Source organism: Nasonia vitripennis, chromosome 4 (assembly GCF_009193385.2).
Source record: "Nasonia vitripennis strain AsymCx chromosome 4, Nvit_psr_1.1, whole genome shotgun sequence".
In the NCBI taxonomy this organism is placed as follows: domain Eukaryota; kingdom Metazoa; phylum Arthropoda; class Insecta; order Hymenoptera; family Pteromalidae; genus Nasonia; species Nasonia vitripennis.
Window position 1 is genome coordinate 5,142,525 of NC_045760.1, and position 25,225 is coordinate 5,167,749.

Genomic DNA, 25,225 nt, shown 5'->3' on the forward strand with positions numbered 1-25,225 from the left:
ACAGTATTGCCAAAGAGCTTCTCTATATAACTATGGTGTAACCTTAATTTTGTTGATAAGCTTTGGTGTTCATTTTTTAGCTTACAAGAGCGTGCTATTCTTTTTTTAGGTATCATATTAAACGTTTACTTACATATTTGGTTAGTTTATCAGAAATTTTTAATAAAAATAATTTAATATTTACTTATGCATTACTTTGATTAGTGTATAACTCTACTCTTACTAAACAAATGACAAATATGTCAATACAAAAATATACACCTTTGACTTGTTTTGAAGAAATTTGACAACCCTGTAAAGCTACAGCAGAATCCTCTGACGTTGGCTTTTCTAACCATAAATGGACGCCATGTATGATCATAGCTCATATCAATTCCATTGCTCCGAAACGATTATTTATATAAAATTCGCGACATCGGTATTATATATTGAAAAATAATATATTTTGTGAGTGTAATATTCACACCAACGCTCATATTTTGTAGGTGTTAATAAACCGTTATTGTTGGGAAAGTGCAATATTTTCGACTTTAATGGATAATCAACTGGATTAATAAAAGTAGAATTAACTGTTCGTTGAAGTGATAAGTTTATTCTCTCTAAAAACAATGCCAGCTGTAGTGCCAGGTACCGCTCCTCAGCGGAATGAGCAAATGTGGAAAGCTCTCAAGATCCACATCTTAAGAGAGAGACAGAGAAAAAAGCAAGGTAAAGATTTATTTTTTGATATGGACTTTGAGATATTTATGAACCCCTAACAATTGCAGAGCAAGAGGCTGATGCCGAAGAAGAGCGTCAGAGAAAAGAGAGAGAAACCCAGCAGAAACAAAATGTGATGACACTGGAAGAAACTCGAGAGCAAATTAACACATTAGAGAACGAATTAACACAATTAAAAAATGAAAAGCATCAATTATTTGTACAACTGAAGAAAGTTCTACACGAGGATGATAATAGAAGAAGACTCATCAAAGAAACTATGTATGTACTTTCAAGCATATATAAACCATGCATATTGCTAAATTATTTATAAAAATTTATTTTTATTTAGTATTAGCTCAGAACCAATGCCGATAAATGGATACATCGATCCAGGTGCCGTTGTGCATCCACATTTGTATCTGCCACTTCCTACAAGTAGTCCTCTGTATAAAGTTTCAGCAGCCACGCCTCCTCACACATTGATGTCAAGTGTAAATATGACGAAGTTCATTAATTAAGAACGAAAAAAGAAAAAGAAAAAATTCTTATATTTTAATAACTTTATTGTGTAGCAGGGTCCGCTAAAAAGATCACACAGCCCAACACCACCACCACCTCCTCCAGTATCATCGTATCACCCTGGCTATGGATACAAACCACCACTATCAATTGCAAGTTACATTCCAACACCGCCTAGTAAGTTTTACAAACAATTATACTACTCCATAAAATGTGTTGTCAATAAAAAAAAAACAAAAAACTACAGAAGGGCGCCATGAAGTGTGGTATTAGTAATAGAGTATAGTCAAATCGATTGTAGGAGAAACTAAAGGTTGATGGTTGTATTTTTACAGAATCTGAAGATGCTGCTAGGAGGTCTGGCGATGCCCGAGTCGTTCTTTGGAACAGTGAGTACTTATATCTCAATTTCATCTATGACTGTCGACGGCGATATATTGACGACTTTGATACGGATTTTTCTTTCACACACAATAAACATGCCTTTTTTAAGTTATCGTTTCTTTAATTGCTTTTACGATGTCTTATTGCAGAGTCTCCAAATCAGTTCCCTGGATCCAGTTATTATGGACCAACTCCGACTCAATATGATTTTGGACCGCCACCCACGTCGCAACCACTGCCACGTGTACCTGAGCCAGGAAAACCTGTTTACCTGACTGCTACACGTGCTCCGCTACCCACAATCCAGACAAGTAAATAAATTAATCATTATTTCTTATTACAACAGCGAATGCCGCGAATAAATTAACAACTAAATACTTTGATTTAGCTCCCTATGCCGAGGACAAATTCTATCCACGACCAGGAAGTCATGTAGCAGTTCATGGAGGAGCAATACCAATCCAACAACCACCACAGGTATTTATAATAATTTATGTTTCATGAATAACACTGAATTGGCAGCCAACAACATAACGTGTTTTGAAAAAATCGAGTGAAGTAATGTTCTAGAAACATAATCAAATGTTTGGCTCGATCTGTTACCGGTTGTTCTTGTAATTATAATAATAGCACGTGTACACATATATTTAAAAAAGTGTCGATCAAAAAAGTCAAACACAAACTTTATAAAAATCTATTTCAATGAACAACTTAATCTATACATAGAAATAGCTACGCAGAAACATTGTGCACCCAACGGGAAAGCTGCCAGTTATTCAATAATATCCAACTACAATCCAAATAAGCAAATACAATAACGCTTTGACTTTCAGGGCGCCAAAACTGGCGGTATCACGACGGGCTATCCAGTCAGAGCTCCTCAACCACCACAAGGGCCGTATCCGCCACCACCACCGGGCACTTACGTCAGTGTAGCCGGTGCCAATGTACCCGGACGACTGCTCTACACACAACCGCAACCGCGCTATCTGCAACGCGAGTAATAAGATATTTTGGGCGTAAGAGGGTTGCTATAAATATATCGACTGTAACATAGAATTTTTAGCTTTAAGGCTGTAACATTCGTTATAAGCTCGATGTAAAGTTCAATTACGGCAAAAGAAAAATAGAACTAAGTATTATGACTTTTTAAAGACTTTATTTCGTTTGTACACAGTTTAACAATGGAGAATGAAAAATGAATGATTTTTTTACAATCAAAGGCTTTTTTTTATAATCACCAACGCTTTGATTGCATGAATTCAAACAAAACTTAGATTAGTTATAGTAACTAAAATAAACGCTTTGGTTTTTTCGAAGTCTACCTTGATACTAATAATATTTAATGTAAAAAAGAACTTTGGAACATTTTAACAAGTCTAAGTAATTCTAATAATACCTCGATACTTGAATACCTAAACTCTTTTCTCTATCTTTGTGCTCATTCATGAACAAATGGAGTCTTAGCTCTTCCCGACTGTAAACTTCTTTATCGCATAATTGACAGTGTAGAGTGACATTTTCTGGTATCCTTGGATCACTGAAAAAAAATTAAGCGTTTACATTAAAATACAGTAATAAAGGTTTTCAATTTTGCAAATGTTTAGATGTACACTTACGAAATTGCTAGTGAACGTAACTCTTGACAATGCACAGCCATTTTCTCAGAATTTTCGTCGCACTCTTCCAATTGAAGTGCGCAATGTAAGGGAAACACGCTGTCTTCTTTTATAACTGCTTTTGTTGGATGTAAAAATAAGGCATCATTGTATAGACACCATCTGCTGAAGTTTAAAATCTTCTCTGGTTTTTGATCTTTAACAGGTCGGTTTGTCAACTTTTTTAAGAATTCGATCACTTTTCTTTGGCACTTAATAGCGTCTTCACTGGCGTTTTCATCAGGTTCGCTACCTTTCACACAAATTCCCATATTCATCCAGTGACGCAGCCTGTTGATCTAAAAGAAAGGATTGAAAATTTAGAATATTCAAAAATTACATATGTAACTGTGTTATAATATTATTAAAATAATGTATAGGTATTATTCGTACTTACATTTTGCATGTCTTCAATACTGATTTCTGTATCAAAATATACTTCCATATCATGCTCAGGCAACAAAGCTGCGCAATTTCTAGGATTATATCCAAGTCCACACAAAGCACCAATGTAGCGAGAACCAGATGAGGTTCTTCTAAGTTCGATCTTTGGTGAAAAGATCAAACAAATAAGAGCAGTCAAACCAGCAATGTTTGGCATTAGCGTGGTATTGCGTAGCGTCAAATAAGTTCCAGATGTATTTTGACTAACTACAGAAGCGACTAGAAGACGGTCATGCGGGTCATCTGGGTCAGTATCTACTAAAATTGAATTTACAGAGAGATTGTCTATGTTAACTTTCTTCGTAGCCGTAACTGTGGCGAGACTCGACAAATTAATTTCCAAGGGCGAAAAAGGGCCCTTCAAATAAACCAGCGATCGGCAATCCGTAACTGGCGGAGGATCTGGATAAGATCTGGTCAAAAATGTCTTATCATACTGCAAATATTCGAGATACTCCCGGTGTTCTTCTAAATAGTCGTTTGCTGACTCTCTGAGCTTGTGATTGTAGTTAGATAAGTAATGCTCTTCAACAGAATCAGCTAAACCTTCTTTTATTAATAAATCGTTTAAGTTGACCGACTCTTGTGGGATCTGAGTATTTGTACATATTAATTGTAATGAGACAACACCGTCGACAACAGAATAAACTTGGCCAACAACTTTGTACGGTGCACTTGTATACTCTTCGAATGTTTCTCCTGCTTTTTCAGACCACAAGCCTCGAGCATCTTGTCTTGTTGAAGGTTCAATGCCCGTTAAGGTACATTCAAAAGCCAAAGCTCTGATATTGTAAACATCGTGATCAGTCTTGATAGTTCTTAGATCAGATACTGGAACGCTTTCTTTGCTACCAAAATCGATGTAAAAAACGTTCGCAACATCTTGGCCTTTAATTTTGTAGTAGCCTTCGATGGTGGCACGGTACATCTTGTTGTTCCATTTAGCTGCTACAAGAGATCCAATTTTCGGATTGTATTCAAAGGGTCGAAGAGTTATGTTTTTAGAGTCGTTCAAGAAAGTATCTATCATGCTCAATTTCATCCACGTGTCGTCCTCATTCATTCGTGCCCAAAATTTATTTGGATTTTCAGAGTGAATTATCTTTATGGGGATCAAAAAGTCCGCCAAGGAAGGTAGGAGTGGAAGCGTTGTCGGCAAAAACTCTTTTATCCTTACGAAGTTATCTTTACTGTAAAATATGGCACTGGTATTCGTTGTCAGCTTGAGCTCTTCCGCTAACTATAGATCGAACAATTTTATCAGTAAATAAAACATGTAATTTTACTCAAGTAATTATAAAAATAGATGACTTACTTGCTTAGCCGATCTCAAATCCATAACGTTAAGCTCAAATTGGGTCCTTAGCTTCCTTAACTTTAAAGCTTTGTAAACGGACAGCGACACTTTTCCAGGAATTTTCGCAACTTTTTCCTTTTTCTTGTGGTATGCCTTGTCATCGTTAAACATAAGATAGATTCGATGAGATCCATCGAACTCAACGACCGTCTGATCGTGCGCCGGCACCACATCTTTAAAAATCTCCTGTATACGCTTGGCGTACAATTTACCGGGTTGTTCGGGGTTCCAGCCTTGCAGGAAAACTGTTCGTGTAGGATCGAGACCCCCAAGTGCTTTGGTGCCTTGCGTCTCATCTATATTTATTCCAGAAGTTTGATTCCTTATAAAATAGTTGGGGTAAAAAGCTCCAGCAATGACGATCTTGAGCACGAAACTGCGGTCCACCTCGTCTGTGACAACTTTGTTCGTGCCCTCGGTTTCCTTAATACCCAGTCTTTCGAGCCTCATAGTTAGTTCATGCACTAAATAGTCGACCTCATGAAGAACCCTGACTTGCAAAAAGTTAGTTTTGGCCCAGGTGCGCTCAGTGTGGTGTTTTTTTTTTATGTAGTTTGACGCAATATTCCGCTGCCACACTTTGAATGCATTAAGAAATGTGAGGCAGTCACTGGTGGAGCCGTCGGCCCAGTGCACCTTGGCATAGTAAGCTTCCATACGCTTCTGAAAAGGATTGCTGAACATTGGTTTTACAGCCATAGCTGCGGCCATTACAATGGTGTCGCGCAGTACGCCAAATGCGTGACCTAATGCTATAAGTTTGGCCAAGTGGGTGTCCATGGGTAAAGCAGCCATGATGCGACCAAGATCTGTCAGTTCACCATCGAAACGGTTGAACATATTTGGCTTATCAAGCAGACCACCTGATTCCTTTAGAAGTAAGACTGTGCGCTCTAGATTAGTCAAGTCCGGTGGATCTATAGCTAGAGCGAGTACAGCTTTAGGTTCTCCCATATCAAGAAGTTTTGTTTGAAGAACTAAATTCTCCAGAGGAGCTCGAACGATTTCTGGATCTCCTTCAGATGGCAAGTGCTGTAATTTTCCAATCATTTGATTCATTGTACAGTACTTTTATTACACAAAATTAGGAAAAAATTCAATTAGTGTACCTGGTAACATGATTTTGGTATTAGTCGATAGACTCGACCATCCATGACACGTCCAGTGCGACCAGCACGCTGTTCACAATTAGCTTTACTTGCCCAAGTTAATTCTAAGCACTGGAAATTGGTACCAGGATCAGTCACTAACTGCTTTGTCAAGCAGAAGTCAATTACTGAAAAGACACATTATACCACCATAATATTTGTGAAAAATAAAGTAACAAACAATCGAAATTAAAAATCATACCATATTTGATATTATTAATTGTGATACTGCTCTCAGCAATATTTGTCGATAATATAATGCGGCGGCATCCCTTTGGTGGAGCTAAAAATATTTTATTTTGTTCTTCACTGGTAATGCTGGAGTGCAAAATGACGATATCCCATTTTGATGACTGGCTATCTTGAATCATGAGGTCATGCATCTCTTCGATCTCCCATATGCCTGGCAAAAATACCAATGTGGCATAGCGTGGTTTTTCTCCACCAAACTCAGCAAGATCTTCTGGATCATATTCACTGTTACTGTCAATATCATCAAAGACATTGATTAGCTTTATGCAAAATTTCATCATTTTTTCTGAGACTTTTGGTTCAACCAATGAAATTTCTGGCAACTGCAATCGATACAAGATTAGATTAATTCTTTTGAGAATTTTGACAGTTATTTAATAAAAGGTCTTGCTTACCGTTCCAAGTGCTGTTAACTGGCATAGATAATGAGTATGTACTTTGTAATTTCGCTTTTTCGGAATAGTGACGATAGGTGCGGCCACAAAGCCTGTTTCAGTGGGTACTGAAAAATATTCTGCAAATTTTGAAACATCAAAAGTAGCAGACATAAGGATAACTTTGACTTGTCGAGAATTAGTCCTGAGTAGCTTCCTAATGATCAATAGAAGAAAGTCCATTTCTTGGTCACGTTCGTGAACCTCATCAAGAATAACGTGCGTGTACTCAAGCATATTTTTAGCTGTGATGAGTTTTCTTAAAAGAACACCAGTAGTGCAATAGGTCAATCTAGTGTCTTCTGAAATTCTTTTGTACATTCCCACTTGAACACCAACAAGTGTTCCCAAATGCCAGCCTCTTTCTTTGCTGACTCTGTCTGCAATGCTCAGTGCTGCTATTCTTCTGGGTTGAGTAACTAAAACAAAAAATATTCATGAGTGAAAATAATTTGGCAAATAAATACTCACATTTGCTAGAGAGAATTTCATAACAGACCAATGATGTTACAGTGTTTCCTCTCTTTGTAACAGCTGTCAAGAATGAACTGAGGTACTTGTGTTGATTTACCACATCCAGTTACACCTTCAATTATTGTTATTGAATGTGTTTCTATCATCGACGTAATTTCACTTTTGTTCTGTACAATGGGAAGTTCCTCTTTTGGTCGATACTCAAAGTCAAACATATTGTAAACCTTTGCTTTTTCTTCAATGTCAGCATCAGTCATATGAGTAGGAACTGTTCCTACGGACATTTCATCGAATTTGTTTCCATCTTGATGTGTGTTTGATATCCTTGCTGTCTGGAATTGCAGAATAATAAATAATACATCTTATAGAATACAATTGATTTAAAACTTTCTTCTCATACCTGAAGAGCTTTTTCATTCTCTTCATCAATATATTTCTTTGAATAGTCAACTCCCCTTGATAGGAGTTGTCCCATGTGAAATGATGCTTCTGATCTTGCATCTGAAGACTCGTCTGGTACATAGAAAATTCGATGTTGAGAAACATTCACCCTTTCAACGGGCTTCTTCGATTGAAATAAGTCTAATAGATCCATGTTTGCTCTGAAATATAAAATAGCAATAAAAATTAACTAACATTATTATTTCTTTAAATAAGATCTATAGGTATTCAATTTTTATTAAATATATTTATTATCATTACAGCTTATGGAATTTTATTTACATTTATATTTAACCTACAATTCATTCTTTTTTTACTCAATGTTCAAATATTAAGATGTATTTATAAACGCTTTTTACAAGAATTAATTTCTAAGAAATGCAGATACTCATATTTCTGCAGCAGGTAAGTATCAAAATACAACAATGCAGCGACAACCACGTGACGCAAAACCATGAAGCGAAAGAACAAAGGAATCGTTACCGGTGATTTTCTTACGCGAATTTCAACCTGTTAAGTATAAACGTTTAGAAAAACGTACGTACGTTATTTCCACATCTATAAGATTCGGATGCAATATACAATAATTACGATACTTACACGATGACGAATCGCAACGCGATAAATGTTCATAAAAAACGTTAGACTTGTATAGCCACGAGTCTCAATACCTCAAAATCCAAACGCGATATTGTAAATCATTACTTGCCTTATTTTTCAATTAACTTTAACTATATTTCCATAGCTAACAAAAACCCGTCAGAAACGTAAACACGCCGCAAGGTCACTCAGAATCTTGATTTTCGAAGAATTGAAGAAGAAGCATGCAGCGTTTTTATATATTTTCAAAGTGCTCGGCGAAACCGTGAATTCTTCAACTCGTCACATACTTGTAGAGCTTAAAAAACGATTGATCCAACCAATAATAATTTTTTACACTCGTATAAGTAAATTCAATAAAAATGAACGTTCGATGCCCTCGGCTGCCACTTGCGTTTTAAACTTGCTGCCGGCAAGAACGGCAACAGAGAACGGGAGAAATGCCTTTTTGTTCATCAGAAAAAGTGATCGCGCAGCGCCGCGAGCGCGAGCGGTTGGCCAGGAAAGCTAAGAGAGCGATATATACATATATATATATATATATATGTATACATATACATATATATGTACCTATATATAGAGCAGTTACGGACTATATAGATAAGATATTTGTACACAAAAAGTGCATGCGCGTGAAAATAGTGGAATCAGCAGCCCTTTAGCGGCAAAAAATCCAACCAACATGTAGAAATAGCAGTATATCCGCATCAGGCATTACTGATATACTGTCCGTTACTATGTTTTGCCACGGGGTCATGGAATTCCTGAACTCTGTAAGCGTGAGATTTTCGAATGTACAGTTAGGCCTGTTGCCGCCTTCCCCTCCACCTCAGAGACAGTCAACCAGGAGACGTGTCTGCCGCGCTGGACCCGTCTGTCTGCTGATGCAGCGCAATGTGATACCCAGATAAAAGTAAGCGCGCTTTATTTGTTTAAGATAAATTTTACTGTTATTGCATATCGTTCGCGTTAATCGTACTCAAACGCCGAAGAGCATCCTTCCGTGTTCGTCAATCACCGCGGTTTCGTTCACTTCCTCCTTGGCATTTTTAGCAGCGAGATTTATAATTGAATTAGTTGTCAGTTGATATAATGGAGGATCTTTTTTTAGAAACAAATCCTATCAATGGGTGCAGCGAAGATGGCTAAGAGTGACAGTGGTAGCAACGTTGTTGCTGAGGGTAAAGCTGCCAAGAAGACAGTGGTGGCTCCGAGCAATAAAACGAAGAGGAGAAAGGATGAAGGAGATGGAGACTGGTGAGTTTAATATACTTCTCAAGATTTTCTCATAATCATTTGGATCAAGTTTTTATAATAAGCCATTCTATTCGTTTAGGAATTGGTGGCTAGCTTTTGGAGCAATCGTTGTACTCACCTTTGCTACCAGGTTTTACAAAGTCACAGAGCCAGCTCATGTGTGGTAAGTTTTCTTATTTATTGCTAAAGGATTTACAGATTTTATAAATGCATTTTGTTGTTTACAGTTGGGATGAAACCCACTTTGGCAAAATGGGAAGCTGGTACCTCAACAGGACTTTCTTTTTTGATGTTCATCCTCCCTTAGGAAAGGTAAAGATTATTTTAAGTATCAGCTTATTTTATCTCTGAAGAAAATATGATATGAAATGCGTACATTGCTTTACAGATGCTGATTGGATTATCCGGGTACTTGACAGGGTATGATGGAACATTTCCATTTGAAAAGCCTGGTGATAAATATGAAAACACAAATTATATTGGCATGAGAATTGTAAGTATTTATTCCCATTTACATATGATATCACAATATAAAGTAAAATTAATTAATTAAGGATATTCTTTTTAGTTCTGTACATTCTTGGGTGCTACAATTGTACCATTATCATTTCTCATTGTGTGGGAACTAACAAAGTCAGTAAGGGCTGCTAGCTTTTCTGCTGGTTTGGTCTTATTTGGTATGTAAATTTTAACAAACCAGCAAAATTTCTTTACTGTAATGTTTTTTTTTAACTGAATATATTTTTTATTTAGATGTTGGATTGATTACATTAAATCAATACATTCTTTTGGATCCCATACTACTTTGCTTTATGATGAGTGCTACATACGGAATGACTCGTGTAGGGTCTTTGCATGACGAATCATTTTCATTAAAGTGGTGGAGTTGGTTAACATTTACTGGAGTTTTTCTTGCCTGTACAATGAGTGTAAAATTTGTTGGATTATTTGTAGTTTCGTTAGTTGGATTTTACACAATTTATGAACTGTGGAGAGAGCTGGGGAATCTAAATCAGTCTGTTGTAAGTTTCCTGAATTCACGTTGAGATGAAGTTACTATCCTCTTTTGCATAAAAATTAATAGTAATGAGATCAATTTTTTCAGATCGCTGTTGGAAAACATTTAATAGCCAGAGCAATTTGTCTCATAGTTCTACCTGTTATCTTATACATGCTATTTTTCTACATACATTTCCAAGTTTTAAAAAAGAGGTGATTTATTTATCAATTGCTTTCGCGTTATGATTGATTTTTATTTAATTTGCTGAATCTGGTCTTTATATTTTATAAAGTGGGAGTGGAGATGGATTTTATAGTTCGGAGTTTCAATCTTTACTAGAAGGCAATTCTCTACATAATGCAACAATGCCACGACAGTTAGCTTATGGTGCAAAAATTACTTTGAAGAATCATCGCACTGGAGGTGGATATTTGCATTCACATTGGCATCTTTATCCAGAAGGTGTTGGAGCACGACAACAGCAGGTGTCGTATTTGAATCGTGTAAACTTAATTCAACTTTGACACTATGTACTGAAATTTTTATTCTTCACTTGATTTATAGATAACGACATATTCTCATAAAGACGATAACAATTTATGGCTTGTAAAAAAATATGATACAGAGGTTATTCCATCTGAGCCCGAACTTGTTAAACACGGAGATCTTATCCGTTTAGAGCATATCATCACTAAACGAAATTTGCATTCTCATAAAGAGATGGCACCATTATCTAAGAAACACTATCAAGTCACTGGTTATGGAGAGGTAATAAAAATGAAGCAAATATTGAACATTGCTCACCTTCTTGTAATCCGTGATATATATGCATATAAATCGTTCACAGAATGGAACAGGTGATGCAAATGACGTTTGGAAAGTACTGATACAGAATGGCAAGGAAGGAGAGGTCATTGAAACCGTGACAAGCAAATTAAAATTCGTCCATTATTTACACCACTGTGTTCTTACGTGCAGTGGTAAAACGCTACCTAAGTGGTTAGTATTTTTCTTGTGAAAATAACTAAAATCATTGAATCTAAAAATTAAAAAGTATAATCTTTTAGGAGTTACAATCAACAAGAAGTTTCTTGCAATCCTAATATGAGGGACAAGAATGCTTTCTGGAACATTGAAGACAACAATTATCCAAAACGTAAGATTTTCAAATTTAAAATTAGAGATAAATGTTGTTTTCAAAATATTCGATAATTTTCGCTTTGTTTCACAGTTCCAAACGTAAGTTTTCAAGTCTACGATCCCGGCTTTTTGAAGAGATTCTTTGAATCTCACGCGGTCATGTTACAAGGTAATTCCGAATTGAAAGTCAAGGAAGGCGAAGTGTTCTCAAAGCCTTGGCAATGGCCAATAAATTACAGGGTAATTGCACTGATTATCTAATACTTGGTTTTATTTAATTCAAATAAAACAATTATAATACAATTTATTTTTCCTTTAAGGGACAATTCTTCTCTGGAAGCAATCATAGGATATACCTGCTGGGCAACCCAATAATTTGGTGGAGCAACATAGCCTTCCTCGTTATTTTCGTGATCGCTTACATCAACGCGGCGGTGCGTGAACAACGAGGTTGCGAGGAAGATGAAGCGTTGATTCAAGAGAGGAAAACCGTCATGAATGCCGGAAGCTGGCTATTTGTCGGATGGCTGCTACATTATGCGCCGTTTTGGGCTATGACGCGAGTCTTATACTTCCACCACTACTTCCCCGCTTTGCTCTATAGCTCAATGCTCACTGGAATAACGTTCGATTACATTCTCGAGAGCTTGGCTCTACTGTTGCCCGAGAGAGTTGGAAAAACCGTTTATCACGTTTTACTCGGCAGTGCGATCTCTGCCGTTGTTTATAGGTAAATACACTCGTAGATCATTGCTTGTAAATATATATTATTTGAATCGAATGACTGAAATAACTTTTGAAATTACAGCTTTTATCTATTTTCCCCGTTGACGTATGGAATGGAAGGACCGTCCGGTAACGATCCGAACAGCACGCTACACTCGCTGCGCTGGATGGAATCGTGGGAATTTTGAAAGTTCTTAAAAAAGACTAAGATGACAATCTGTGCAATTTTTACTGCCAGGCGCAAACTACTTAAATAGGTATATTTATTACGGAGAAAAAAATATTTTTCACGCTGCTATTTATAGTTACATGCAAATATTTTTATAAAATACGCGCATTCGAATGTAAGGTTCGACTTTTGTAATACTCATATTTTTAATTAGTGTACATATTTTGATACATATTTCGCTGACTTTTCATTGCAATCCTGGTTTCCTTGAAAACGCGGCGATCAGACTGTTTTTGAAATGATAAAAGCTCATAAAAGCTTATCTCTTTACGAGAAATCTATTCGGAGCCGTTCTTGGGCGACGGGAATTTCCCTGGTTCGTGAAAAGCCAATAAGCCTAGTGCGTATACATGTACATACATCGCTGGATTCGGAATAGAGCTTTCCGCAATGCGGAAGACTGTACACAAGTCGCGCGTCAATAATTAATTGTTATCGAGTTTCCGACAAAAGAACTAAGCTGGCTTTTAGTCTAATTTGAGGTGGCATAGGAGTAACACATATTTTTCCTCGTTCCAACGAAGGTAACGAAAAAAGTGAATTTTATAGCATTTTAACCATATCATGGCACACCACTGTATCTGTAAACTCGGCGCACATATTGTTATCAGGGAAATCGAAAAGTGCCTATACGCCATCTATTTTCACCCATCATAGACTCGGAGAGTTTAGCCGGTGACGAAAGGGCCAGTAGTCCAAAACTGCTTCGTTTCGGCACGTAAGGAAGAATAGAACGATTATCATACAAGTATTTTTTAGAATAGGATACTCCATTCTGTCTCTGACATATCGATCACACAATTTCACCAAAATATCATCAATTCTACTCCAATTCTTCAAATCGCTTCTAAAAAACCGTACGCGGTACGAATGAAAAAAAAAAAATCCCAAAACCATCAGACTAAACCTGCATCACTCCCCTCCCTCAGCTCAGCACACCGCACATCAGAGCCAAGCTCCCGCAGCTTGCGAGCGTCTCTGCACCCACACGATATCGCGGTAGTTTCGCGCGAGTAGGAAATCCCCTGAGCGCGAAAAAGGGGGGACCGGCGGCCAACGAAAGAGAGAGAGAGAGAGAGAGAGAGAGAGAGAGAGAGAGAGAGAAAGATAAGTGGAGCAGTTATCCCTCCGTCGCAGCAGTAGATAAGCGCTCTTCCGTAGAGATGAGCGTGCGAGCGAATCCCAGCGTAACCTCCGCTGTGCTCGCACTGCCAACGACATCCTCACGGATAAGCTTGACACACGCGCTTCTATCATCGAGTGCTTTAGTGGCCGATCGATAGTAGAACGCATATATAGCGGAGCTTTCGCGCCCAGACTGCTGGGACTCGGAGGGATAGTATAGAGTAGCGAGGTAGCGTGCGCGAGCAGCTGACTGCAGCAGTGGCCAGCATCGACGCAGCAGCAGCTTTCATCCACGTGGTGCGTATCTGTGTTGTATATGTATAGTGTGCGATAGATAATGCGGCGGCGTTGTCTCTGCTTCGCGCTCCTTTTTTTACTCGTTCTCGTCTCAGTGCTCGCGATATGGATCGAGCTTTGTCAGGAGTACTGCTGGGATTACAGCCGGGATGACGCAGCTGGAGAGCTTTGATGGGTTTCGGGGAGAGCTTGCGACGTTGAGGTTGGGAGCTTTGCTTTGTTGACATGTTTTGGCCATCTGTGTCGAGATGATCGTAGTGTTTTAGCTCCGCTTGTACGAATATACAGTCTGAACTTTAAACGCTCGGAGCGAATTTTATCGCTTGATTGCATGATTGTATACTCGCGGCTGCGTGAATTGAAGGGTCGCCGAGCTTATTTATACTTTTGCTTTTCGAAACGTGCTCGAGCGGTTTATTCAATTTTTACTCCACATCGATTACACTTAATACAATAGCCGAACTCCCGCGTGCCTGTGTATAAAAAAGACCTTGAACACAATATTCCGAACGAAATTTCTTTTATCGCGGGCAGCTTTTACGCGCACAGCTTACTTATATTCGCCGAAGATAGACGATCGATTTCACACATCGAGCGCGGACGGCTTGTCGCTCTTTAACCCGGACACGGTAGGCCGCTTTACTTATGCACCTCACACCTCGCTCGAGCGGCAACAAAAATACTTCTGGCCATTAAGTAATTACGAAGCAGCAGCAGAGAGGAAAACCTGCTGGAAATTATTCCGATTCGACCCGATGCGAAATTATTCACGAATCTCGCGCTCGGCCGATTATTGTGCAGCGGACAACGGATTCATCGGTGTCAAGGACGAAATGTACGCGTTAGACTGCTGCTTCCTATTTTTAGTTGCATATGCATGGATAGATTAATCTCGAGAGAAGGATGTGTATCGATAGTGGCATTGATAAGAAAGGCCGATGCTCTAAGGCTTATATCTGGCAGTTCGAGGGACAGCTTTGGGAAATGTTGTTCCATACAGCTTATCTGTACTAATCAAATGAGCGTCAGATATTAAAAGTAGTGAAAAATACCAAGTATAACGCGCGATAACAGAAACGCGATAAAAATCCATCGATCGATAAGCCTCGTGTATTTCAGAAACGAGCGTATTCTCTAACGGACAAGTATAAACGTTCACGATTTTCCACTATACGCTGTCAACTCTCGCGGTCGTATAGAGTCGTGCCCGCCGAGTAAAACGATCGAAGGCCGTCTCTTTTACTGCATATTAACAAAAAATAATAATAATAATAATAAACGCCTCGACAATACGCTCTCTTTTTTTTTTCATCCATCAAAAGAAGCGTTATACAGCTCGGTCGATCCCTCGATACAAAGAGCCCATCCATCACAGTCCCCATCGCGGAACATAAAAATCAGGCGCAATTAACCCACCAACAGCACCATCACAGCAGTGCAGAGTACTCGTGGCGAAGCCTGTTATGCGGCGGTCATCGTGGCGATGAGGCAACTCCTGCTACTGGCCATACTGGGCCTCGTGTCTCCTGGAAGGGCCACCTGGCCGGAAAAGCTCGCCCAGCAACCTGGCAATACCCTCGTCGATTTTCTCGCCTACCGGCATGTCTCCGTTGTTCACTTCGACGTGCGGGAAAACGCCGTCTCGGTCGGCTTCAAGTGAGTATTTTATACAACATTATTTATATTGACTGTACATTTACAAGCGTTCGCGTATTGGGAGATGTACTAGTTCTGCATTAGCGCTAAACTTGTCCACTTAACGATTTTCGCGCGCGGTCCGCTTTCGAAGTTGCGGCTCTGTTATATAACAAGGTTCGACTTGGCGCGCTTCCGTCTAATCGAGCCTATCAGCACCTACCTGCTAACGTCCTTTATCGATGCGTGAATTTCCGCATATGATCAGGATCGATGAACATTTGTCTCAGGTTCACGGTGAAAGAGGAGAAAACGGGCGGCATAGGCGAGTGCTCGCCGCGTAACGTGACGATAAACGTCAAGTCGGGAAGTCTGCCGCTCGTCCGGCCGGATGGCTCGCGGATCGAGGCCAAACTGCTGGAGAACCGTAGGCGGCACTACACCATAGACTCGCTGAGCAACGGCGACGAGCACGTGGTGAACATCGTGGCCCCGCCACCAGGTGACTGGTACGTCATCGCCTACAGGTCCTGGACCAACCCGGACACCGGGAAGATCAAGCAGCAGGGTAATAAAACTTATATATCGAATACTGTGATATATAAGCGAACGTGAGCGGTCTCAATTTTCCCATCAACGCGAGCCTTACCCGTTATCCCCGGTGATGCAGGTCTGGGCGCCAGCTGCGAGACCCTCCTGGACGCGGAGATGTCGATCGAGTTGGCCGACACTGTCTTCGGCTACGGCGACTCGAGCTACACCGCCGAGCTGACTCAGCAGTCCGACTCGGCAGTCATGCAGTTCCGCGTCCCCAAGAACACGGCCGAGTCGACCCTGAACGTCCAGTCGAGCTGCGGCGAGGAGTGCCTCGTCTCTCTGCACGTCACCACGGCGGAGCACATCCTCGGCCGGGTCATCAACTCCAGTGAGGAGAGCATCGAGTTCCGGCCCTACGACAACGACGCGACCCACTACGTCACCCTGAGACTCGAGTCCGGGAACGCGAGTCGAGTGAGCGTCGGCTTGGAGAACGACCGGGAAGACGAGGACGTACTGACCGAGGTGCGACTGACCAGGAAGACTCTGCCGGATTTCTTCTTGTTCGACTACGAGCATCTGGTGGGGAACAGCAGCAAACCCGCCCCGATGAATCTCACCACGGGAAGCTTGAGTGTGCTCAGGTTCAAGGTCGGAGGCGTCTACGATACCGGCGGCACCTTGTCGCTCGGACTGAGGCTCGCCGATAAGGAGGACAAGCAGGACAAGCAGGACAAGCACGAGAAGGAGAGGGAGGACAAGGTCGTCGTCGTGGGCTGCGTCTCTTTAGGTATATTGTACTTGCGAACAGGTCTCGACTTATTTAACTCTAAACATACGCGGAATAAAGGATAAAACCCTCGCCAGGTTACCACTCGCCGATAACATCGACGGGCAACTGCGTCCGCGACTCGGGCGGGAGCAGCAGACCGGCGGACATCTTCGTGGCGAACCGCAGCAGTCCAGCCTTCGTGCACGTGCCTTACCCCGAGCCAGGAATCTGGCACCTGACTCTGCGCGCCTACTGCCTGGACGATCCTCCGGCCGACTCCGAGGACGATCGTCGGCCCTGCGAGTGCTTCGAGGAGTGCGCCCGCAACGCGACCAACTGCGAGGGCTGCGACTGCGCCCACGAATGCGATGCTCGGGTCGAGAGCAGCGTCGCCTCCTCGCCCTGCATCGAGGGCGGCTGCAACGCTCACGGCCGATGCGTCCACTACATGAGCGGTGGCTTCGTCTTCTCCGCGTGCCACTGCACCGGGGGCTACAGGGGCTTCGACTGCATCGACGACGCCTTCGTGCTCAGCAAGAGCGACGTGCTCGCCAGGTTGCTCATGCTGACCCTGAGCAACCTGGCGTTCGTCGGAGCGATCTACGTGGCCATCGGGAGGTTCTACTACACCGAGTCCATCGTCTACGCGGCCGTCATGATCTTCTCGACGTTCTATCACGCCTGCGAGGCTGGAGAGGAGGTTCGTTAATGTTGACGCATGAGTGAGTCATCATGCCGATGCAACTGGGTTCTCTAATCGTATATCTGCTGCTGCTTTCCTCCCGCGCAGGCTCACAGCTTCTGCCTGATGAAGCTGAGCGTGCTGCAGTTCTGCGACTTCTACAACGCCCTGCTGTCCATCTGGGTGACGCTCGTGGCGATGGCGTCGATGGGCCCCCGAGCGACCTCCTTCTGCCAGATGCTCGGCGTCGTCGTGCTCGCCGTTGGCGCGGAGATGGACCGCACGGCCCTCTGGGTCTTCCTGCTGCCGGCCATCTCGGGAGTCAGCCTCGTCGTCGTCTACTGGGCCATCAAGTGCCGACAGAAAGGTCAGTCCCATACGTCCGACTGCCACAGCGGCGCTTTTATTGTACCGAACAAATCTCTCGTTACAGGCACGCTGCAGTACCCCGCGAGGGTCTACAGGCTGATCTACCTGCCGATCGGCCTGATCGTCGTGTTCGTCGGACTGGTTTGCTACGCTTTCCTGCAGACGCGCAGCAACTACTACATCGTTCACAGCCTCTGGCACGTCTGCGTCGCCGCGGGTGTTGTACTGCTGCTGCCCAAACGCGAGTACATGCAGTGATGACTGTTTCCGTATTTTAGGTCTATATGAATAATTATTGTTATATATACACACATGCGTTGTTATGTATCGATCGATCGATAGCGCGCGCGCGCGAGAGAGAGAGAGAGAGAGAGAGAGCTATACAATAGATCTGTTATTCTCGACGACGAGGTTTTTACATGTGTATTAGACGAGGTTCCTGACTCTTATTGCATTCGCACGAACTGGTTTTCGTATGTTGTAATTACTATTACTGTAAGTAGCAACGAATTTTTCGCAAACGCTCTTCTGGGTGTGCGTGTGTGTGTGTCACGACGTTGTTCTACACGTTGACAAAGCTATATAATGTCAATTCTGGATTGAAGCCTTTTGTTCGTTCTGTTTGTTCAGAGACTTTAAAAACTATATTCGTGCAATAGCGATGAACTAAAGAATACTCTTTAAAAATAGACGTAGATAGGGAAATGAGACGATGGCAAGGCAGTTTAAGCATTGGCGCACGCCACTATATCCGGAGAAATGGAAAAGTGCCTTTGCGCCACTTATTATCATCTAACGGTTCGCACGATAACGTATTTTTCTGAGATGTTTAACTTCATAAATAGATACAGTAGGTACAATTGTTAGTGGAGCCCATTTTTTTTTTGTTCCCTTGAAACTCGGATTGTCAGCATATGAGCTCTATTTTTCTAGCTGACAATAATGAAATTTGAAAAGAAGTGCATTTACTAGAAAAGTATTCCGCTTGTAAAGCGTATTAAAGTAAGATAGAGACGGCTATGAGAGTTTATATTTGTACTAACTATTAACGAATCTAAAAAAAAATATGACAGACTACAAAGTGAAAAATGTAACATTAATAAATTGTAGCGAAACCATATAGAGGTTGCAATAACCACATAATATTATGTACGATATGATTATATGTAAATATTTATTGATCTAAATTATATTACACAAATTTTTCACACGAATAAGAAGTGTACTTTACTTTTATTCTGAGATACATAAAAACATCGATAAATTTGCAAGTTTAGCGTATTTATTTGAAGGTTTCTCTTATGCATGATGAAATTAGTATATTTTGCTCTATTTCCCAGTCGCAATATTCGTTCGAATAATAAATGAGATTGTTTGGGATCGACAATGTTATTGACCCCCACTCGATCTAGGACAGCAGCTAACACTCACCGAAATAAGACAACAACATCGATGATCTTCCACATAACACTTGCGACGAAGCCGAAAATCGCCAGTTCGATATCGCCGATCAGACAGTCGAGTCGTGCCTTAACTTAACTTATAAGACTGAAGAAAGTCGTAGAATTCACTGTTCATCGCGCTAAAAAGTTGATTTACTTCAAACGCGAAATGTCGTTGCCCGAAACGACGAAGCACAACGAGGGATGGGCGGAAAATTACAGCAGTGACATTATCCAAGAGAGACCGAGCCAACAGCAAGGTAATGCTTCAACGTGGACATTGACATTGACTTATTGATGAGATATTCATGGGTTTTCGAAAACCGTAGAGGCAACTGTTGCTGAGGCAGAAGAGAGCTTCGAGGAATATGAGACGCGAGTGAAGCAGATGAGCAAGAAAATTAAAAAATTAGAGGCGCAATTGCAGGAATGCTCTTATCAAAAGGATATACTACTTGAAAAATATAGGAAATTTTTCGAACAGCAAGATCAGATAAATAGAAACTTCCAAAGATAGTATGCGATTTCAATCTTACACGTGAACATTAAAAATTTCTTGATTACTCATAGAATATATGTTGTTATTTCTTGTTTAATCGATAGTATTAATAGTATGGAATTCACAACGCCATTAAACGGTCGCATCAATCACATTGTCTTTGCGCCTGATCCAAATCAATGCAGGCTCCCACCGACTGTAAATAATAATACAAAGGTTGTATGATTAGGAGTATTCAAGGATTAATTGTCTACCAGTTTCTAAGTAATTTTCTTTCGTGTAACAGGGACCGAAAACAATGTCGCATGGTCCATCGACACGACGATCATCTCATCAAGCTGAAAGTTCATCATATTATTCCCAATATCAAACCGTTGCGTATTATCCATCACAAGTCTTCGCACAGGCTCCCGGTAAGTTCTGTAAACGATTTTCAGCTCAGTCCTTGATTCAAAAATATTTATGCATTAAACTAATCTAAGTTATAAAGTGTGCTTTGATGGATCCAGTATATAGCTATTGATTTTATAAGGAGCGCGCATCGTGTTTATCTTTTTGCAGAACCCGTAGCTGCTCCTGTCAATGGATTTGGCGATACCCGAAGTGCCATTTGGACTAGTAAGTGACGGAATATTTATCTGCTTTACAACTTTTTAACGGATTTATCTCGCGTTTTTACAGTAAACGCGTCGTTTTAATCGCTTCTATACGATGTTTTGTTGCAGATCCTCCGACGACTCATCAAATGTCTCAACCCACCACTTCTTACTACCATGGACCACCTTACGCTCAAAATAACCCTGGACCTTTATCGCAACCGCTGGCAATTGTAACTGACCAAAGCCAACTTGGTGGCTACCAGACCTATATGGCACTTGCTCCGTTGCCCCCTCAAATCCAGACAAGTATGAGATAATGGCTGAAACGACTCAATAAACATGCTTTTTTTTAGTTAGCTTCACGGGACTTTTGCGCGATTTTTGATTACAGATTCCGCGGTACAACAGTTTCCTGGACCCGTGGCTTACTATTATGAACCAACTGTCGCTCAAAATAGGGCCCCCAATATCGAATGTCAGCATCATCATGGATCTTCCTAGTATTGACAGAGCTCCCCAGCCAACGCAAGAATCGAATCCATCAGCTCAGCTGCCACCTACACAAGAGCTGAATCAGCAACGAACGATATTCATCGAAGAGATGATCGCTCAAGAGATTCAAAACGAAATATAAGAACGTCAACATATGTAAATATGTGAATTTTTAACGATTTTTTAAATCTGAGGTGTTGTACTTATCGTTACCATTCAATTTTTTAAACTAACTTAACTCCTGTCAATTGTTATCTCAACGGTTTTGTCAAACTCTTCAAATTGAAGAGCGCAATGTCTATTCTGTTTGTTTTGATCGTTTAAGCGACAGTTGTGCAATTTGCTTTGTACTGAATGCCGAATGTAAAATAGTACTACAAACTACAATAAATTATTGCACAGACTTTTTTACACGAATATTAAGAAGTGTATTTAGCTTTCATTGCGAGATACATATAAATATTGAGAACTTCGCAAGTACAGAGTGTATGTATTTTTAGGTTTCTCTTGCATGGCAGCACCTACAAGCATCTGCAGGTTTGAAGGTAGCGTTGTTATACTGAGTATATATTAAATTGCGTGTTCATTACATATAACAGACTGTGATAAATCTACACGTATAAAATAATTCTCTCTTAATTACATTAAACATACTTTATGTTTTCTTTGAGTGATAGCTTGTAGTTTAAAATTTAAAAATCATGCCGACGTTCACACTGAGAGAATTTTTCGAAAGGTCTTGCGTTAGCACGTATCTTGATATATCAGTACTTACTATAAACTGGAACTTGGTATATGAACTATATTTGTCTGAAAACTCTATGATGGGCTGACTGTTGCGTTAAAAATTCTCTCAGCGTTACCTGACAATAGTTACATCAATCGTTAAAATCATGCGCTCGACGCAGTCTTCCCGGCGTTACTAGCCGCCGTCGTCGCCGCCACCTTGGCCAGCAACGAGAGCATCGTCTCGGTGGAAAATCCGCACTGCTGATAGGTTCTGGCGCAGTTCTGCCCGTTGCGGCCGGCTTCCATAGCCTCTTGAATAGCGGTACCTTGTAGCGCGGTACGGAGAATCTGGTTCGAGCTCAGGGTGTCGACGAGCTTGTCCAGGGTGGAGACCGAGTCGACGTCGTTCTCTCCGGTCGACGAGTTTTTCACCGCCTCGGCTGCCTGCTTCGAGTACGAACAAGCGACTCGTTGCATGCAGGTCGTGGTGTCGATGCCGTGACGGGCCAGGGCGTCGTCCAGCTTCGTCATCACCTGGGCTATTCCGCCGTCGTCGCCTGGGATGAAAATGTTTCGTTTTAGTCTTTGAACCGTGTGGATGATTCAGCGACGTACTCACTTCTAGCGTAAGCTCCGTAGGATCCGGAGAGGACGTAGAGCAACTTGGGTATCACCAGGATCGTCCCGATGCCGATCACGGCTCCGAGGAGGAGGCCTCCTAAATCGATTTTCGCCGGCGCGTAACTAGAGACTCCGTAACCCTAATTTTTGCAACACACACGCAAGTAAATAGTGCTTTTTTCTACTACACAGTGGATAGCGAGCTTCCGCATTATATATATATATATATATACTAGACAACAAAGGTAAAATTTCTTCAAAAACTTAAACGTATGATTTGTACTCGAGCGGTTATCGTTTTCGCGTGTATAAAAAAGTACGACTAATGGGATTACAAATAAACGCTGCAGTCTATACATTAATTATAGTGTCTCTAGTAGTTGAAGAGTATCGGTCCGAAGACTTTGAACATCTTAATGGCAGTGGACACGTAGTAGTGTGCTTTGGATATCGTTTCGTTAATGATAGTGGAAATGCTTACGGTGTTGTCGCCGACGTTGGTGAAGCCGAATCGCGGCTCCTGATTGCGATCGCTCAAGTCGTTGGCTGTCTTGACGTCGCCGTCGCTGCGCGATTTCGACTGACTCGCCAGCGCTATCTGGTCCTGAGCTTTTCCCGCCTTTTGCGTGTAGTCGATCGAGCTCGGTTTGAATCTGAAAAATCGAATCGTTTATTTTTCAATGTAATACAATGAGATTTCGAATATCACTTACCCTCCGTCGTCGAACTTGGGAATGCAGGACACCGAGACCACCAATAACGCTACCACCAGAGCCGATATCGAATTCATCTCGCCGATCATTCCAAACTGTCCCAACAGCAAAAGTTTTCCAAACAATCCAACGCAACGTCCAAGTCCTCACTGGAGTCACCCAGAGTCGAGGCAGCTCGTTATATATATATGTATGTAGAGAGAGAGAGTCATGCATCGCGGCATTGTCATCTCGTACATCGATGCGCGGGGAGTAGGATAATTGTCTCCGCGGCGTCGGTTTCGCTTTCGTTGCTCGTCACTCTCGCAGCCGGTGCGTGAAGCGAACGCTCACCTCTTACGCGGAATTCTTGCCTGCGTCCCGAAATAATTCGACTTTTGCGACACACGCGCTGCAAGAGAGGACAGGAGAATCTTATTTCACGCTTCCGGTCTTTTTTTCTTCATTCTTCATCTTGCGCAATGTTTTGGGATCCCGCGTGCGTGTGATAATTGCAGCGGAGCTATATTTACATGTTACGCGCTGTCTACGTGCTTGGCTCGACGTTGTCACAGGCTTTGCCTGGGCTGTTTTTAACGGGTTTGCGAAATACTTTTAGGGATGAAAGATTTTGCAAGGTTTTGTGCGGCGGGATCGCTTTCGAAGATTAAGCTCTCGATACGCGATTTCTAAATGTAATTACGGTGTTCAGGCAGTATTTAAGAGCGTCGTGGTTGTAAATTATGGCATTAAAAGTCATCGAGAAGCGAACCTACTGATTGCTGGTATATGAATTTTAGAGAAATGTTAAGTGCGATAATTTCACGACTCACAAAACCGCGCGTGAAAATTACTGTTTATTTAAGTCGCATTAGGAATAAACAAGTTTATTTGGTATTAAAAATACGGCGTCTGAAATGAGGAGTCGTTTCGACTCTCGCCGATTTCTCCCCAATTTCTTGCCTCGCGGTTTGTTGACTTTAAAACTGAGACGCGGCTTTCATGCCGGTGATTTCGTGTAAGAGCTTGCTTTTCTAGAAAATAAGAGTGTTTACACTCTTGCTTTCATGTTTTATACGCGAGCTTTAAAAGTTTACGCTTTACCGCAGTCACCTCTTATGCCATTCGTGATAATTAGCAACTAATAAAAAAAACTCGAGATACGACTCTCAATGAGGCTAACATTGCAATCATGTCAAATTTTCATTAGTTCATTACTTTCAAATTTTGAGGGTCTACGCCTTACAAAAGCCTACATCAACTTCACCCGTAAGGGCATCAACTTTCAATTTGCTCCGCAATATAGATCCGAAATCTCAAGGCTAATCAAAAGCTTCCCTCGGCTTCTCGAACGTAAAAGTCTCCGAACCCAATTAATAAACGAGCGTAACTCCAAAGCCGTCCAGGAAGTCCAACCGATCTCACTATAGTCGATCGTCATCAACTTCCTTAAGCCGCTAACAAATCGCGCATTTCTGACTTCCGATAACATCTCTCTAAAAAAAAAAAGCCAAAGACACCGAGCAACAATGCAGCGCACGCAGGAATCCGTTCTGGCGAGTTGCTCGAGGAAAAGATCCCGCGCGAGAAATAATAGATTCGCGAGGAAAGCGCGTCAAAGCTCGTTTCCTCGAAGGTGAAAATCTCCAGCGACACGCCGTCTCGCGTTTAATATTCGCGAAAATTACAGCTCGTTGTGGGATTATTAATTTCGCAGCGCGTGGCTATTAAGAATAATATTCGCGTGCACATCCTCGTTTCCCTGCGGCCGAGTGAAAGAGGAAGGGTTGATGCGCCGCCAGTGGACTAACGACTACATATCGCGCTGACGCTTGACTTTTTTCCACAGAGAACTCGCCGCGCGGCTTCGGGATAAACGACGAAGCTCTTGTGTTCGAAGAGAGAGGTTCTCCGCGGTGTCGATCGTCTCGGGGTAATTAGCGGCTCTTTTTTTCGGCCTGAGACAGAG

At 41.5% G+C, this 25,225-nt stretch overlaps 6 protein-coding genes across 27 annotated transcripts; 4 read left to right on the plus strand and 2 right to left on the minus strand.

Moving 5' to 3' along the window:
* Nucleotides 1-7: 7 nt before the first annotated feature.
* LOC100679602 (extensin) lies at nt 8-2,822 on the plus strand. 9 transcript variants are annotated; one of them, XM_032599695.1, is made up of 10 exons: nt 8-140; nt 280-351; nt 486-708; nt 768-981; nt 1,052-1,193; nt 1,275-1,398; nt 1,557-1,610; nt 1,755-1,916; nt 1,994-2,082; nt 2,439-2,822. In XM_032599695.1, the coding sequence occupies exons 3-10, from the start codon at nt 609-611 to the stop codon at nt 2,607-2,609; spliced, it is 1,056 nt and encodes a 351-aa protein (XP_032455586.1). In that variant the 5' UTR covers nt 8-140; nt 280-351; nt 486-608; the 3' UTR covers nt 2,610-2,822. The 9 variants fall into 9 exon arrangements, with proteins under 9 accessions (XP_032455586.1, XP_032455587.1, XP_016840544.1 ...); XM_032599696.1 differs by having other exon boundaries at nt 8-109; XM_032599698.1 differs by having other exon boundaries at nt 25-109; nt 1,278-1,398.
* LOC100115305 (probable ATP-dependent RNA helicase spindle-E) lies at nt 2,748-8,875 on the minus strand. Of its 2 annotated transcripts, none has more exons than XM_008212972.2 (10): nt 8,523-8,875; nt 7,773-7,974; nt 7,398-7,704; nt 6,860-7,317; nt 6,415-6,787; nt 6,174-6,340; nt 5,023-6,096; nt 3,661-4,947; nt 3,225-3,562; nt 2,748-3,145 (listed from the first exon to the last, which is right to left on the minus strand). In XM_008212972.2, exons 2-10 carry the CDS (start codon nt 7,965-7,967, stop codon nt 2,995-2,997), a joined length of 4,350 nt encoding a protein of 1,449 aa, XP_008211194.1. In that variant the 5' UTR covers nt 7,968-7,974; nt 8,523-8,875; the 3' UTR covers nt 2,748-2,994. The 2 variants fall into 2 exon arrangements, with proteins under 2 accessions (XP_008211194.1, XP_032455581.1); XM_032599690.1 differs by lacking the exon at nt 8,523-8,875 and adding an exon at nt 8,096-8,280 and having other exon boundaries at nt 2,750-3,145.
* A 127-nt stretch (nt 8,876-9,002) lies between these two features.
* LOC100115271 (protein O-mannosyl-transferase 2) lies at nt 9,003-12,939 on the plus strand. The gene is made up of 15 exons (XM_001599991.6): nt 9,003-9,326; nt 9,525-9,670; nt 9,750-9,833; nt 9,898-9,982; nt 10,059-10,163; nt 10,239-10,347; nt 10,424-10,692; nt 10,776-10,882; nt 10,963-11,155; nt 11,235-11,438; nt 11,518-11,669; nt 11,738-11,826; nt 11,902-12,050; nt 12,131-12,540; nt 12,619-12,939. Exons 2-15 carry the CDS (start codon nt 9,540-9,542, stop codon nt 12,722-12,724), a joined length of 2,193 nt encoding a protein of 730 aa, XP_001600041.2. The 5' UTR covers nt 9,003-9,326; nt 9,525-9,539; the 3' UTR covers nt 12,725-12,939.
* A 151-nt stretch (nt 12,940-13,090) lies between these two features.
* On the plus strand, nt 13,091-19,453 carry LOC100115231 (post-GPI attachment to proteins factor 6). Of its 13 annotated transcripts, none has more exons than XM_031929315.1 (8): nt 13,103-13,289; nt 13,377-13,483; nt 15,621-15,843; nt 16,113-16,390; nt 16,493-17,149; nt 17,227-17,831; nt 17,922-18,180; nt 18,247-19,396. In XM_031929315.1, the coding sequence occupies exons 3-8, from the start codon at nt 15,671-15,673 to the stop codon at nt 18,438-18,440; spliced, it is 2,166 nt and encodes a 721-aa protein (XP_031785175.1). In that variant the 5' UTR covers nt 13,103-13,289; nt 13,377-13,483; nt 15,621-15,670; the 3' UTR covers nt 18,441-19,396. The 13 variants fall into 13 exon arrangements, with proteins under 13 accessions (XP_001600009.1, XP_031785175.1, XP_016840865.1 ...); XM_031929313.1 differs by having other exon boundaries at nt 13,104-13,289; nt 15,610-15,843; XM_031929310.1 differs by lacking the exons at nt 13,103-13,289; nt 13,377-13,483 and adding exons at nt 13,525-14,187; nt 14,283-14,389 and having other exon boundaries at nt 15,610-15,843.
* A 203-nt stretch (nt 19,454-19,656) lies between these two features.
* On the plus strand, nt 19,657-21,631 carry LOC100115194. The gene is made up of 7 exons (XM_001599940.5): nt 19,657-19,884; nt 19,954-20,140; nt 20,228-20,339; nt 20,410-20,536; nt 20,685-20,741; nt 20,849-21,028; nt 21,114-21,631. Exons 1-7 carry the CDS (start codon nt 19,794-19,796, stop codon nt 21,221-21,223), a joined length of 864 nt encoding a protein of 287 aa, XP_001599990.2. The 5' UTR covers nt 19,657-19,793; the 3' UTR covers nt 21,224-21,631.
* LOC100115157 lies at nt 21,525-25,209 on the minus strand. The gene is made up of 4 exons (XM_008213475.3): nt 23,278-25,209; nt 23,046-23,217; nt 22,563-22,704; nt 21,525-22,500 (listed from the first exon to the last, which is right to left on the minus strand). The coding sequence occupies exons 1-4, from the start codon at nt 23,364-23,366 to the stop codon at nt 22,106-22,108; spliced, it is 798 nt and encodes a 265-aa protein (XP_008211697.3). The 5' UTR covers nt 23,367-25,209; the 3' UTR covers nt 21,525-22,105.
* Nucleotides 25,210-25,225: the final 16 nt, after the last annotated feature.

Coding starts and splice junctions, on each gene's coding strand:
- LOC100679602 (XM_032599695.1), top strand. CDS start 609: ATGCCAGCTGTAGTGCCAGGTACCGCTCCTCAGCGGAATGAGCAAATG. Junction 1,399..1,556: donor TTACATTCCAACACCGCCTA/GTAAGTTTTACA, acceptor GTATTTTTACAG/AATCTGAAGATGCTGCTAGG. Junction 1,611..1,754: donor CCGAGTCGTTCTTTGGAACA/GTGAGTACTTAT, acceptor GTCTTATTGCAG/AGTCTCCAAATCAGTTCCCT.
- LOC100115194 (XM_001599940.5), top strand. CDS start 19,794: ATGTCGTTGCCCGAAACGACGAAGCACAACGAGGGATGGGCGGAAAAT. Junction 19,885..19,953: donor GAGACCGAGCCAACAGCAAG/GTAATGCTTCAA, acceptor CGAAAACCGTAG/AGGCAACTGTTGCTGAGGCA. Junction 20,141..20,227: donor AATAGAAACTTCCAAAGATA/GTATGCGATTTC, acceptor TTTAATCGATAG/TATTAATAGTATGGAATTCA.
- LOC100115231 (XM_031929310.1), top strand. CDS start 14,337: ATGACGCAGCTGGAGAGCTTTGATGGGTTTCGGGGAGAGCTTGCGACG. Junction 16,391..16,492: donor CGGGAAGATCAAGCAGCAGG/GTAATAAAACTT, acceptor CCGGTGATGCAG/GTCTGGGCGCCAGCTGCGAG. Junction 17,150..17,226: donor CGTGGGCTGCGTCTCTTTAG/GTATATTGTACT, acceptor AACCCTCGCCAG/GTTACCACTCGCCGATAACA.
- LOC100115305 (XM_008212972.2), bottom strand. CDS start 7,967: ATGGATCTATTAGACTTATTTCAATCGAAGAAGCCCGTTGAAAGGGTG. Junction 4,948..5,022: donor ATTTGAGATCGGCTAAGCAA/GTAAGTCATCTA, acceptor TTCGATCTATAG/TTAGCGGAAGAGCTCAAGCT. Junction 3,146..3,224: donor TTACGTTCACTAGCAATTTC/GTAAGTGTACAT, acceptor ATTTTTTTTCAG/TGATCCAAGGATACCAGAAA.
- LOC100115157 (XM_008213475.3), bottom strand. CDS start 23,366: ATGATCGGCGAGATGAATTCGATATCGGCTCTGGTGGTAGCGTTATTG. Junction 23,218..23,277: donor CCCAAGTTCGACGACGGAGG/GTAAGTGATATT, acceptor TCGATTTTTCAG/ATTCAAACCGAGCTCGATCG. Junction 22,501..22,562: donor CTACGGAGCTTACGCTAGAA/GTGAGTACGTCG, acceptor TTTTCATCCCAG/GCGACGACGGCGGAATAGCC.
- LOC100115271 (XM_001599991.6), top strand. CDS start 9,540: ATGGGTGCAGCGAAGATGGCTAAGAGTGACAGTGGTAGCAACGTTGTT. Junction 9,834..9,897: donor ACAGAGCCAGCTCATGTGTG/GTAAGTTTTCTT, acceptor TGTTGTTTACAG/TTGGGATGAAACCCACTTTG. Junction 12,051..12,130: donor AATGGCCAATAAATTACAGG/GTAATTGCACTG, acceptor TTTTCCTTTAAG/GGACAATTCTTCTCTGGAAG.